This window comes from Castor canadensis, chromosome 6 (genome assembly GCF_047511655.1).
Source record: "Castor canadensis chromosome 6, mCasCan1.hap1v2, whole genome shotgun sequence".
Taxonomy (NCBI): domain Eukaryota; kingdom Metazoa; phylum Chordata; class Mammalia; order Rodentia; family Castoridae; genus Castor; species Castor canadensis.
In genome coordinates this window covers 158457312-158473446 of record NC_133391.1, presented here as the reverse complement: position 1 = coordinate 158473446, position 16135 = coordinate 158457312, and the positions used below count along the sequence as shown (strand labels likewise).

At 32.7% G+C, this 16135-nt stretch overlaps 1 protein-coding gene across 5 annotated transcripts in view; it reads right to left on the bottom strand.

Annotated features, from left to right (window-relative positions):
- Cdh12 (cadherin 12) overlaps nt 1-16135 on the bottom strand; it is a 1151540-nt gene that overhangs the window by 123319 nt on the left and 1012086 nt on the right. For all 5 annotated transcript variants that reach the window (XM_074077695.1, XM_074077693.1, XM_074077696.1 and 2 more), the window contains one exon: nt 5090-5209. In XM_074077695.1, the coding sequence (XP_073933796.1) occupies nt 5090-5209 (120 nt within the window). The remainder of the gene's footprint in view (nt 1-5089; nt 5210-16135) is intronic.

Genomic DNA, 16135 nt, shown 5'->3' with positions numbered 1-16135 from the left:
TGGTCCAAGTTCCAAACTATAGCATGTCTTAACTGCTATGTAGGACGTAAGAGATATTTTTCCCCAAGAGTTATTTTTATTTTTTCAAGAAGTTTTCATTTTTCAAATAAGTCTTTATCTGGTTTGTGCATAGTACCACTGCCTATTCTAGAGTTATGCCCTATAAAATTCAAATATAATCTGAAGATTTTTGGCCTCCACCAATAAATAGGAATCTACCTGATTTACCTCAGCATGTCAATAGCAAAACATTTGTCAGACCATATTTTATAAATAAATGTATGAAACAAATTAATAATCAATTGTAGCATGATGTTTACATTTCCTGTCTTAGCAAATGGTGTCCAACTTATGAGGCATACTTGTATTTAAGGACAAATCTCATCATCTTTTTATCTGTATTATTTATAAATATATGAGGCCAAAATTCTTTCTTTCTACAGCTCATTTTAGCGATTGATAGCCCTTTTCTTCTAGAACAGCTTACAGTACTGTTAGTTCCTTTTCTACATGACAGCTCTACAATTTCATGAAGGCATGTATCATATCCCCCTAATGTATTTTCCTTTCAAGGCTGTCATTTTTAGATCTTTCTGCTGATATGTACATTTTATGATTTCTAAAATAAGGAAAATGGAACTCAGACTTCTCTTGAAGTGTGACAATTCAAAATACAAGGAAATCATTCTGCTGCATTCTTATATACATATCACAATACACATGCAAAACATTACAGATTAAGTTTTATCTCAATAAATATGTATTTCTTTCATTTTTGTTTTTTAATAATTGTTTGCATGTATTGAATTTTTGTTCTCGCTATGTACACAATCAACCCTGTCTTAATGCTTCCTAGCATTTTGCTCATTATGCCAAAAATATATGGAATGACAACTTTGCAGAGGCAAAACTTTTTTATTTTGCCACTGAAGAAAGAAGATATTCTTTCTAGTGGGCATTAACTGAGATTCTGAGTTCTCCAAGATTTCGTTGTGAATTAATACCAAAAGAGTTATCTTGCAATTAAACATCATAAGTATTTGTATGATATTATAACATGTTGATTCAAAATATATAATGTGATCCATGCTGTAATTTTAAGATGGGCCTTTAAAACATGATCAGTTTTTTTTTTTTTTTTGAGGTCCTGAACTTAGGGCTCCATTCTTGCCGAGCAGATGTTTTACAACTTCTGTCATGCCTCTAGCCCAAAAGTATATTTTTTAAAAAAATTTAAAAGACTAGCAGTCGGAATATGGAAAGAAGTTCCATTTAGGATGTAAACTTGAAAATTATGACTGAATAAAGTGACAGAATCAAATACAAAACAATGGACAACATTGTGTGTAGCCTTTACCAGATTTCTCTAAACAGAATCTAGGACATAGTATCAGCATAGTGAAAAAATAAAAAGAGAAACAAACAGCTCAACCAACTACATCCTTATTAACTGTTTTCATATGAATTGTACAAATGTATATAGAAATAAATAAAAGGAGACTTTATAAATGGCACATTTGAAAATGTACATAATTGAGAAGATATTGGTGACAATGTCTTGAAAGTGATGGAGGCCCTGGTCACCTAACATTGCAAATGCACTCAGTGCTGCTGAACCGTTCACTGAAAATGACTCCAATGGTAGATTTTATATTGTGTGTATTTGGCCACAGTAAAAATTAACAGTTTATAAAACATCAAAATAATATCATATGCTTTCTCAAGGAGATCTCAGATCACTTAGAAAACTACAGAGTTATTACCATGTGACTTGCCATATGACAGATAAGTTACCTGACTCAGGCTAATTACTTGGAATCATTTAGGAAAAAATAAAACTATTAACACAATTTTAAATACAAATTAAGACTTAAGAGTCAATTACTTATAGTAATATTCACTTTTCTGAATGGAATATCACTATCATCAATGTTATAGAGATGTTTATCATAGTGATTTCATGAACTGAATAAAATATTACATTATTTTTGCCCTTATTTAACATTTTATAAATTGTAAATGTTTATTTTGTTTTTTAAACATTGAGCATGATCACTTATATGTTAAAATGATACATATAACAAACATTTCAATATTTTATGAACATTAAATATAAAAGTCATAATTGTTTAATGTTTTATAAATATATTTACATTTCATATTTTTAAATTATCATTTAATATTAATGTCAGGCACTTAAAATGATATATGTGGCGTAAGTCTTTGTTGGTTAAGTGAAATAATTGTCAAGATAATTTAAGAGACTTGTTATGTTTATTTATATTTAGAACTGAGATGGTTACTATTAATGTTAGTCAAACAACCATGCCAATTCAGAAATAATTTTCATTTTCTCATTTCAACTGAATAAAAACATCTTATAAATGTCATAATTATCTCTTGTCAAATTTTTAGGACCCAAAAGTTTTGATGAGACTCCTCTAAGATTCATTTTAAGTTATTTTCTACACTAAGATGTGGAAAATTTTAGATAATATTGTTTTTCCATGCATTTTATTTAATAACAGCAAAAGGAATCATAAAAGGAAGGTATACAGCTGGAACAAATGGAGACTATTTCTGAGAAATTGCAATTATCCTTGTTTTTTGATTACTTTTGTCTACCACAAGGTGATAAATTTGACAAAAAGTCTTCTTAATGGTTTCCGTGCATGAAGAACCAGTTTTCATTCTCTTAATGAAGTGCCTCCTCATCCATTCCTTTCCTGTCTAGTGGTCTGAGGCATTGTGAGTACCAAGACTTCTGTCTCCACTGAAAATCAATGTCTCAAAAATCTATTATGTAGGTTATGCCAGAATAGTTTTGCCTTTAGTTCTAAATAATAAGAATTATATAAGAATTTAAATACAAAATTATAAAGCCATATTATCTACACATACAGTCTGTGGTAAAATAATACTTTCTATAATCATTAGTATTTATCTATGGTCCATACTGACTAAGTAAAGTCAAGGGAAGAGCATGTACCTTACTTGCATGTTACCATCCAGAATTAATTTGACCTAATAATTGTATTCTTAATCCATGAATAATACTTAAATTCATATTCTTATGATTTACACTTATTTTTGTTTGATATTGTATTCATCTATATCAACCAGAATTATTTTACCAGTATTAAGTCTTTAACACTCTTACTCTATTTATTAAACTTATCAACTTTATAGGATTCATCACTGCAATCACATAAGAGTGGTGTATAACCAATCCCTTATCATCACTAATCTCTACACCCTAGTTTCCTGTATTCTATTCCTTTTTTTATTCCTCTGTATTTTATTCCTCTGAAGAGTGCTCCACAAAGGCTGACAGAATATGAAAAGTATAACATCCACTCTTTTACTTATGGTCATTTTTTCCCATTAAAGTGAATTTCAAAAGTTTACACAAATCAATAGGAAAAAAAACTAACTCATATATGATACAATGTGATAAAATAGTTTAGATAGTTTTCCTTTTTTATTATTCTCTGGAACTTTACCCAATCATAAACGTCATAGAACACTTTGTCTACCTCTTTCACTCCCAATTTTTCCAACTTTTCCACAAAAAAATGTGAAATTTCTCAACCATTAAATAAAAAAATCCAAACTTCCTTAACAATAATATGTACTATGATATTTCTTAAAGAATGACTTGTAAATGTCATTTCCCCATCACACACACTGACAGCACTTGACAGTCTGCTTTTGGATCTCCAACATTCTTTCCAATAAAAACAAGTTGACACTTTCTGGATTCTCTTCACTTGATTCTCCCCTCTTAAAAAATTTCTAAAAGAGAAGCTGTGTTGTTATTACTCTCCACTGTTGTTGAGGTTTACAGGAGGAAATGATTCCTTGTCTTACTCTGAGCTTCTTAATGACTTTCCATGCCTTAGTGCCTTGACCAGTAGGATAAGAAGTGAGGGGAGGATAGCAAGTTCATTTCAACTGAAGTTTTTCAGGTTCTGCACTTCTTCTTTAGTTGAGAGCCATCAGTCTACTTTATGTTTCTACACCACATTAATACATGGCTAATTATGAGTTAACCTATATTTCATTTACATTCTAGATTTTAACACACATATTAGGCTTAAATTTGAAAGCCTTAGCCCCTTGCGTGTGTGTATATGTGTATACAGTGTCTAAAATGTATATATTTAATATTTACTTTAGTCTGTTTTGATCACTTTGGAAATTTGCAAAGTAACAGACTATTATGTTGGTAATTGTTCTACTATCTTAAATTAATATAATAAATAGTATTCCAATCAGAATGCAATGAACAGTAAAATACTAAGAATTGGTACAGTAACTGTTTTTATTTTGTCTGTGACATGGAATACCACCATGAACTGTGCTAATTAGTTAGATAGGCTGAATCTCTTTAGCAAACATTCAACTTCACAGTTTGTCTAGAAAGATGTAAGGGTTGATTTTAGCTAAGTGGTAGAATTCTTGAATAGCATGCTTGAGGTTCTGGGTTTGATCCTAATAACAAAAAGGCAGGGACACAAAATCTTCCATGTGCCCTTTCTATACTACCCATATTATGTTTAGCTTTGAAATCTGCAATTCATTTATTTTTGCCAGTTAGAAATGGGACAGTCTTTAAAGATATGGGTTAACAGAATTGATGATTTTGTTGTTTTCTAAAACTTTCATTTTCCTCACGATAAGCATTCATCTAAATCAACCATTCATAACACTTGCACATTCAGCAAGACAAGCTGCAAAAGCTATCCATGTATCAATAAGGTGAAAAGCAACATATAATAAACCTAAAAGGAAAAGATCTTTTAAGCCAGATGCATAAAAGACAAATAGACTTGAAAATTTAAAAGAGGACAGAGAATCCATAGTTAACAATTTGGGTTTTGTAAATAGATACGAAAATGTTTACATTTACACAAAGCTCAGTAAAGGAGACATAGTTTTTCATAGCCTGATAAGATGCTATCTTTGATTAATGTGTGGTTTACTACATCTTCATCACTGGATTAGAATATACAATTTCTCATGCCAAGATTTAATTAAAGCTTAAATATTTGAAAGAGTTGTCATAATGTTGTCTCAAAAAATTTACCTGTCTTAGGATCGATAGAGAAATAAGGTTGCCCCTGAAGAATGCTGTAAACCACTCTGGCACTGTTTCCATATGTTGGGTCATCTGCATCTGTGGCCTTGACCTGGAGGACATATGCACCTGGAAAATAAGACAATGTGAGTCTAGCATTTTTTTTTTGCAGAACTCAAAGTCATATCTATTATCTGCCGGACTCCATTTGTCTTTGGAAGTAGTCATTTCTCTGGGATGTCATGAATATATTACGTCAAGAAGACAATTTGAAAGTTATAATCAACATATTTGGTAAAAATAAAGCTACTATGAGATATCATAGCCCCACAATAAGTATGCTTATTATCAAAAAGACTAGAGATGTTTTGGTGAGCATGTAGAGAAAGGGGTCCTTGCAAACCATTGGTGGGGAGATAAATTACTAAATCCATTATAGAAAACAGTATAAAGTTCTCTCAAACATTAAAAATAGAACTATTATATAGATATGCTTTTAATTTATTTATATTTGGCAGTATGGGGTTTGAACTCAGGACCTCATGCAGGCGCTCTTACTGCTTGAGCTATTCTGGCAGCCTAGAACTACAATATAATCCAGTAATCTCACTACTTGGTATATATTAAAATGAAATGAAAACAGTATGTCGAAGAGACCTCTACAGTCCCATGTACATTTCAGCCCTATTTTCAATAGATGAGAACTGGAAACAACATAATTGCCCATTAACTAATGAGTGGATAAAGACAATGTGGTAGATACACTCAACAGAATAATACTCAGCTATGCAAAAGCAAGGAATCCTGACTATGTGGATGAACATAGAGATAATTATGTTAAGTGAAATAAGTCAGGCTCAGAAGCATAAGTACTTGGTGATCTTAGTCATATGTAGTATCTAAAACAGTTGCTCTCATAGAACATAAGAGTGTATGGTGATTACCAGAGGCTTGGAAAAGTAGGGCTATGGACAGAGGGGAAATGGTTGATCAGTGGTCACTGAGTCGCATCTGTATAGGGTGAAGAATTCTGGTCTACTATTGTACAGTAGGGTAACACTAGATAACAATAATATGCTGTAGATTTCATAAAGTTAGAAGAAAGAATTCTGAAAATCCCACCATAAATAAGGCATAAATATTTGTCATAATATATTTAACTTGATTTTAACTTAAAATAATGTATACCTGCATTGAAGTATATACCAAAAATAAGTGCAATTTTTATACTTGTATATATCAATTAAAATGAATTTTAAAATATTGAACAAACATAGGGATGTTAGTACAAATGACTCATATTTTAAATATCTATTCTAAAAGCTATATCCATTTCCAGTAGGTCGATCATTGAACTCAAAGTCATCACAATGTCTTTATTGATTTGTATAACAAAGGAAACATCTGACACCATATACATTAGCTCACTACTTAGTACAGATGCTTTAATTTCATGATTAGAATATCAATAGAGAAGCTAAAAGGTTTGGAGGCTTACAGATCTTTAGAGGCTGTTAAGTGATTTGCAATTGCAATTTACAAATCAACAACTACATTCTAGCATTAGGAAGCCTTTAATTAGAAAAGAATATTTGAGAAATTGAGAAACCATAAATAATTGCAAATATTTGCACCTTATGGTCTCAAGACTAAATTAATCTTAGGGTTCATTGACACAGGAAAGCACAAGTCAGCCCAAGTTATACATAGCTTTTCTCTTGTTTTTGACACTTGGCATATATTTCATGTACTATGGAAGGTTAAAGGGAACCCTTTTCTGTATTTTTCTCTAATCTACTAATAAGCATATGTAAATCTTTTCCTAAGAGCTTTTTAAGTTTCCCTTCCTAATGTTTTAATATTACTATTTTGAATAGCAAAGGAGTTAAAGTATCATAACACATAACAAATACAGATATGTTGCTTAGAGACAGAATTCTCTACTGACCATAAGAATAGTCATTTTATGCTCAGTTGAGATTTCTAACTACATATGTAAAAAGCTATAAATATAACTATATAGAAACATATACATATGTATATAAATATCCAGTGTTTACGAACTCTGTATCTCTTGGAGGCATTCTAATAACTGCTCTGACAGCAAGGGCGGGGGGGCGGGGGAGTGTTGTCCTTTTCAGTTCATTTCATCACTCAGCCTTTTCTCTCTATGCAGTACAAATGTGGAGCAAAGCAAGTCTCAGCAGCTGACTATAAAGGTTAAGAGAATGAATCACCCCTCCATCTTTTTAAAAATAGTATTATAGTACTGATATGTGTAAGAAATGATAACTTTCTAGAGCAATCGAATGTCGAATTGTTTTGCTTTGAGGCTGTGGTAGATTCTAGCTGTGTCAACAGATGAAAAACATGGTACAGCAGCCTGTCCATGGCACATGCTACCTTTTAGCAGTAGGTAAATATTAGTGAAAAGCCAAGAGTAATGATTAATATTATATGTAGCATCATATCACCAGCATTTTTGTCATCTTCAATATTTGTACCATCATTAGCCATAATTTGTCAAGGCTTTATTTCTATGAAACTTTATGTATTTCTCTTCAAGATGAATGCAAAGAAACTTTACTTAATGGTGTAGAAATAGTCATTTGATGAAGGATAATTATGTTCTTTTCAAAAGTGATTTTTACTTACAGAGCCCTCACCTATATTTTTGCTCCCATTTCACCATGTATGTGTTATATAGGAAAAGTTCATAAATTTTAAGTAGTTCCCCTCATTCCAGTTATAAATATTACAATTAAAAATGATGAATTATTCTTATCTGTGGTTATGTTTGAAGGTAAAATGCATTATATCTAGGAACAAATAGGAAATAAATATATTTAAGACATGGAAATAGGTAGTGGTAAACTTAATGTGTTTGCCAAACCTGCACTATTTGTGATGCAAAGGAAAGAACGGAAGATGAATCAGTAGTGTCTTCCCCTTTACATTTGTGTTTTTAACGCAAATATGAACCTGCATTAGGTATGTTAAACAAATATTTTCTTCAAAAGTTAATCTCAAATTATTTATGTTCATCATTTTATAGTTCTGATATTTGAAGGGGTAAATTGACAAGTGCTCTCAATGCACAGAAATACATGATATTTGTCATAAAATCTAATTTTGCACTACTATTTCCCAGTTTATCCATTTTAATAAAATAGTTCACTCAATTTTAGAATAGATTACTCCTGCTTCAGGAAAATATTAGATTTCTGTGTAATTTCTATCAGATTCTGTGTAAGTACTTAAAGCTGCCTCTATGGGAGATTGCAAGAACACAAATGCCATTATATCAACTTTCTATTTCAGCTACTTCATGGCTTTCACCAAACTAAAGCAAAAGTCAGAAATTTCAGCTCCTTTAATTAAGATGCCTCAGTTAATTGCCTGGAGGATGTAAACCACCAGGGACTCCCTTCTTCAGTGCTTGGATAGCACAATATTTGTTCTTGACACTATTAAACACTTAACGCCCAGGTGATAGAAGCAAGACATTGTGGCTCATGGCATGTTTAAAGTACAGCAGGGAAATAATGTATTTGTCATTGACTTCTACAGAAACTGATGTATTTTTACATGTAGCAGTCAATCTGGAATGTGTCATTTTATCATTCAAATACAGTGCTGACAATATAACCAGTCTAATTGAAGTGTAGAGAGAATGAAGTTCACAGAGAGAGCTATGTTTCATAAGCAGCTGTAACAGAGAAAGTGCAATGGAGAGTCTGAGTCACCCATCAACACTGCTCTCATCAGTAGCAAAATATTAGTGAATTTTTTGATAACAGTTAAAGCCAGAAATTAAAGGCAATTGATAGTAAAGCTAAACTTTACATTTAAACAGACAGACAAGGCACTGAACAACTGATCACTGAGAAGTGCAGAACTATGATGAGGAACAGAGAGGCACCAGAAGCAGCATGTTTCACAGAAACTGCAAAGAAGCAAGTGCTCATCTATGTCTAAATGACGAGTAAGTGTTCATCTGAGATCCAGTTTGGTTGTTGTTATTAGCTCAGACTGCAGTAGCAGAATAATAAAGGTTGTTTGGCTTAAACAACAGAAGGATATGTTCTCACAGTTCCCAAGGTGGAAGTCCAAAACACTGACTTCTGGAAAGACCTCTCTTCTGGCCATCCAGATGGCTGCCTTATTACTGTGTCCTCATGGCCTCTTCTCTGTGCTCATGTAGAGTGAGAGAGAGAGATTTCTGCTGTCACTTCATCTTATTAAGGTCCCTGGTTTGATAAGTTTAGCATCTTAACACCTATGACCTCATTTAACCTTAATGATCTCTCGAAAGGCCATACCTCCAAATACAGTATCATGGGTAGTCAGGACTTACGTATTTGCAGGTGGGGACACTATTTGGTCATTGTTAATATACATATGTGAATATATTAAAATACATGTGAAAATTATTTTTTTAATGGCACTGGTACAGTCTGAGCAGAAAACTTCCAAATTCTTTGTCCCACTCCGAAGAATCCATGGCAGGACATGTGGGTGTAAGTAGTGTTTAGTAAATATTAGGGAAAAGTAAATACAAAGGGAACAGGGTGGGGTGCAGGTGGAATCTGCTGGAAGAGAGAGCACAGAAAGAGCATGTTTTTCTTTTTCAGGTGCTTTTAAAATTTAGATCTATGGGAAGGGAGGGACCAAGTGAATTCCACCTAATAATGAATGAGTGGGGAGGGGCAGGGGCGGTTCCGGCCAGGTGAGGGTGGTCTGGACCATCCCTGGACAACCCACCTATGAGTCCTGAACTTTAGCTACTTCTGCCTGCCTCAATTTCATAAGGCGTTACTTAGTTCCATTAAAAATTCATAGAAATAATAAAATTTGATCTAAGTGTACTGCAACCAAATACCATCATAAACTTATAAAGGATAGACTTGTTAAAAATGGGCAATTACCTAGACCAATTAAAGACTTTCTTTATTCCAATTTGTGTTCAAAACACTGTAAAAAAATAATATTTACCTTCTTAATTCCGACTTTGAGAATTCATACATATATTTGGTTTGATAAGGCAATACATACATGTAATGGTTTGACAGTTTTTAATGAATTCTCTCAAAATTACGGGCATTTTTATGCCTATTCATTAAGTTTTTCATTGTACATTCACTGATTACCTATGAAGCAATAGGCATGTATTTATGTATTTTGTAGTGTTAGGGAAAATCGATAGTCTAAATTTTTCAAAATAATACCATATCTGTGGGATAGTGGGAGAAACATTCCTCATTTTTATATGGTGATCTGAAAAATAAACTTTCAGAAACTTCATTTATGTGGATACCTAAATGAAGTGAGGTGAATTTTTCCACTGTCTTTTCTGTTTTGTATTTAATTAATAAGTAAAATCTGTGAATATTGTGTACAAAATGATGTTTTAAAATCTGTATACTTTGTGAATGTCTAGAGTTAATTACCATACGCATTACTTTATATTATTATTTTTGTGATGAGAACACTTAAAATCTGTATTTGACAATTTTCAAGAATATAATACAGGCTGGGCGCTATGGCACTCACTTGTAATCCCAGCTTCTAGGAAGGATGGAGCAGGAAGATCACAGGAGTCTGAGTTTGAGGTCAGCTTGGGCAACATGGCAAGACAGTGTCTCAAAATAAAAATGACAGTTGAAAATAATATAGATGATCCTTGACTTTATTTCTTATTTTTATTCATGTATTCATATGTGCATACATTGATACAAATGATTCCAGACTTCATACACATGTAAATAAATGTAAAATTGATAAAATAAAAAATTTAAAAAGCAACAAGAAAAGTAACTTTAATAATAGACAAGATAACTGCAGTTTGACATAGCATTTTTCAACATTACAATTCTATGAAGTAATATGCATTCCATAGGAACTGTTCTTTTCCATTTGGGCTAGTGACATGTGACAGGATGCTGTCCTACCAGGGACAGCAGCAGCAAGTAGAAGCTCCCAGTCAACCATGAAATGATGAGAATTAACAACTAATAGGCTTCTTGGGTACGGGTATCCAACTCATACATTTTTTAAATAAAATAGGCATGTTGATTTTATCCAGCTAAACATAAGCTAATGAAAGTATGCTAACCACATTTAAGATAGTCATGGTTAAATTATGATTTGGGCAGGTTAAGTAGATTCAGTGCATTGCTTACCATATTTTTAAGTTACAACTGATGCAAATCCATCTGTGCATTAAGTATGGTTACCTTACTGCACAATAGACCTCTTGAATTTGTTTTTTGACCAAGAACTCCCCAAATCCCATCCTATTAGCCACTGGAAATCACCATTCAACTCTGTTTCACTGAGGTTTTTTGAGGAAAGTTCACATACCAAAAGCTCACAAGCAAATACATTTTGGGTATGCTGAGGAAAACCACAGGGAAATCAAAGCCACCTTCACTAGAGATCCCATATAAAAAGGGGATGGTGGGAAAATAATCATGTATGGCTTTTTAAACCACTTTTGGGACAATTATCCAGTTATCCCTCCAACATCTACTGAGCTTTATATCACTATAGCTGTCTATTATTTTACCTGCTTTTAATTTCTACTTACATGAATGAGATGGAATTATTCACACATTTTTATCCTTATATTACTCATTTAATAATATGCATATACGTCCTAATGGCATATAAAATTTCATTATATTTACTAATATCCTTTTAGAGGATACTACTTAGAAGATTCTATTTTCTTTATTATACACATTTCTGCAATTGTTAGTTTTACCATTGGGAGATGTGGGTAAAGCATATTTGAAATCAATGTGCTGATATAAATTGTTAAATTGACAATCAAAACATACTAGTTTACATTGCTACAAACAGGATACAATTTTCACCATTTTCAACTAGCTTTCACTATCCTTATCTTTAGCTTTATATTATGATTTAAGTACATTATGTTTAATGTCATTGTTATCTTTTGTGTGTGTATATACAGATATGTGCATGCTGTATTTACAGTCTTCACCCACTTGTAGATTATATTTTATATTAATCTATCTAATAAAATATATTTGTTAGCTTATTTTTTTTTGTTTCTTTCATTAGTTCTTTCTTTCATTTTCACGAGGTCATGCTCAATGATCATCCTGTATAAATACATGCCTGTGGTGTACATGTGTGGTATACGTACCTCAATAGTACTCTGTTTCGGTGGAAGGAACAGATCATTTTTATGATGTCATTTAATTTCTCACAATTGGGTGTTGGTGCCCAGAGAGGGATTCCAGATCCTGCCACAATGTAACCGCACCAGACTTACTTCTGCTGGCATATGTGTCACTGCCAATCATGCTTAATTTATTTGATATGATTAATATTATTGAGGCATTAATGGATTTCAGCAATTCATGTGGCACAATGTCTGTATTTTAACAATCCAAGAGTTGAAGTCCATCGATGTTAACATCATTTTTTTTGGTACTAAAACATGTTCCTATACAAAATGACAACAAGCTGCTGGCAGACTTGAGCCCTACTAACTCACAATTTCAGCAATCATAGTTATTAATTTGCTCATGTAGTCACATCTTCTTTCAAACAACATATATTTAGTACTACACACAACATACCAGGCATTGCTCTCAACACACAATGAAAAACCAATATCACATTAACTCATAAGCATATTATGATTACCATGAAAAAAATGTGTTTCAAATGTCCCTTTCATATTGTTGTAGGTCCTAATAAACAGAAAATACAGATTTTTATATCCTGCCTGGTTGCATCAAGGCAGGATATGTAGACTTAATGAAGTTGATAATAAAATTTATTAAAGATTAGGGAAAATGTTACAAAAAGCCATGATAGAACAGGTATGAAGTGGCATTACAGAGAGAGCTCTTTCTGAATCCAGGTGTTTTTATAAACTGTGCTAAACTATGGGAAGGAAAAAACTTGTACATTTCTTTTTTTTCAGTTGTGCTGTATAGGGATATATTGTGGCATTTACAAGAAATCTTACAATACATCAAATATATAACACTTGAATTCACACCTTACTCCACTCTCTTTTATCCCCTCCCTCTCTCTCCATTCCTGGAATACTTTCAACAGGTATCATTTCTGCATTTACATACGCGTGTACACATTTTTTACACTGTATTCACCTTCCTATACCCTTTCCCCACCACCTCCTCTTCCCACTGGTGTAACCCCCCTTCTGGACAGGATCTGTTCCACCCGTCTGTTCTTCGATTTTGTAGAAGAAAAGAATGACATTCCTGCTTGTTTATGATAAAGTCAGTTCTTGGTCACCAATAATTGATGAGTGGAGGGGTTTGGGTGGTCACTGGCTAGAGTGTTGGCTCAAGCCATCCCAGAGCAAAGACATGAATAATCTGTACATATTTGCAACTGAAAAGAAGGCTCAGAGAGAGAGAGAGAGAAAATGTACAATCTGAAATATAGTATTAAGACACATATGTTTTAATATGTGTCTTGGTATCTCCCTATCTTAGCCTGCCCCAAAATGAGGTTCCAAATGGGCTGTCAGAGAGCTCATGCCATGACTCTGAGTCTTATATACTGTTCATGATGACACTCTTTCATGCCTCTTTGCTCTTGCCTAGGTGACTCTGCTACTAGGACACATGCTTCACCATTTGTGTTCTTGCTCCATTTTACTTCAGTGAGCAATTCCTTTTTTTTTAAAACTCCACATATCATGTTTCATTCTTATCAGACTACAAAATCTTTTATTTTTATAGATTAACATTATTCTTTTTGTACACCGAACACAAAGCACAGGTCTTCTATGAACTAAATCTCAAATAAATGTTCATCAATCAGCTGTTTCTAGTAGTCACATGTACACCAAGAAAGACACAAATACAATACATATAGTACTTTCAATGACTGACCGGACAGCTGGTTATAGTTTTTAGAGCTTCCAAGATTAAACTGGAGATTTCACTAATCTTGAATTTCTAATGAATCCTATTGATCTCATTTCATAAAACACGATCAAAGATAAGTGTTATTACACTTTAAAAATTATACAGCCACTCTATCGAGAGGAAATGAGAGCTAAAATAATATAAATATCTTTCTAAATCATGCTTATATTTTTTAGAACTAACACATTTGAGAAAAAAAGTAAGATTTCATACAACATACTAGTTCTCTTTTGTCGTATATATATACACACATCTCTCTATATATGTTGTTTTATAAACCTGTAGAGAAGACAAGAAATTATGGAATGATAAATACATTGAAATTTCTGTTCAAATAAAATGTCAAAAGAATTGAAAAAAGCATTTGTTTTATTATCTAAAGAAGACATTAAGAGGCATAGACATTAAGCATTTACAGAAATGTAAAGCTGAAAGGTTTACTTAATCAATTCAAAAGAGAGGATATCTGTGTATGTGGATTTGTGTGCATTTGTACTTGTGTGTGTACAAGAATGCATGATGCTGCAAAGAGTGGAACATTACAAGTGACACACTGTAACAGGGGTCTGTGAAAGTGCAGTTTAATTGTAAAGTAAAATTAAGCACAGATTCACAGTAGGTGAGTTTAGTCGTTAAGGTTACTAGGTTTTAATCAATGTTCACATTATATTTCCCTGCCTTTTCTCTGGACACATGACTCTTAGCTTCGTTCTATAGATCTTCTTCCTGTATTTGATTTTTAGTCTTTTTAATGGTTTCTGCATTCTCTCTTATCTTGAGCCAGCACTGTATAGAAGGTATTTTCAAGGATCATTGAAAACATCAGCTCTTAAGACCACACAACAGAGCTTAATTTATTGTTTAATTTGTTGTCAGGTATATAAAAATATTGAAATATCTGCAGATGATATTGATGTATACCCAGGGTAAAGAAGCCCATTCTTATACAATTTTCTAAAAGAAACACCAATTAGGAAAGGCTGCATTGTTATTCTTGTCTTTGTCTCTGGGGCCCAAGTGTCCATCTTTGAATCCTAAATGAAACCATAGCAACTTACCTGATCTCATGTAAATTTATCTGAGCTTTATTGGCCTCATTTGCAAAACAGGTGAAAGAAGTAACCTGTTTTAGTGGTGTTAAGAGTTAATATTTACAAAGAAATTATAATGGAGTTTGTTATATAATATATGCTATTTAAGTGTATTTTTAAAATTCAACTCATTTTCACTTCTTTTGCATCACACATAGGGTGAGAACTACTAAAAGTTTAACATTGGTATGACTCATGTTCTCATCTTCCTTCCCTTCTTATCCAAATTCTAATTTAAATTTTATTTTCTGTGTGTTATAAAAAAGGTGATTTTGAGATGTGTTTTTAAAAAATTACATTAAATTGCAAAAAAATGCAGTATGTTACTGAGCCACTTTCTTAGAGACAGCAAGAAGAATTTGTAGATTTGTTACATTTCCATGAAAAATCATAAGCTTTAATATGGTCTAGGAAAGACATATGTCATAAAAATTTCTTACAGAATCAATTATTTACCCTGGGACAGTATACTTCTAGGATTAGAGCAGGCAATTTGCCTTTCTTTGGCCCTCACCCCAATGGTGCTCTTCCTGGTCCAGGCATAGCCCCAGCACATTTGCTGTAGTGACATCAACTGCTGATTTTTGATTCAGTCAAGGGACTCAAAAGCACTCTGAGGTTACACAACTCTCCTCTTGGATAAGTCCAAAATATTTGAGACTATACATATTTACATCCTGTGATTCAAACCTACTTGGATAGATAAGTGAATTTGTTTTTATGAGTACTTTATCTCTCAGTTGTGTGCCAAGAATTCTATACCATGAATATCAATACAAATGCTAATGCCTGTGGCTAGAAATGCACACTAAACTCCAACTTATAGTGATGGCACAAAGTGGCCTCCTTTATGACTAATGCCATTTGGAAATCATTTTCACAGATGTTGTCAGGAAATTCCACAAGTATTGTAACGAAATGCATTAGTTTGGAATACATTCACTCTCTGGCTTTCAGCTCCAATTCAATAAACTTTGTAATGTTTTTCTGTGTAGATTATATCTTTAAAAGATAAATAAATC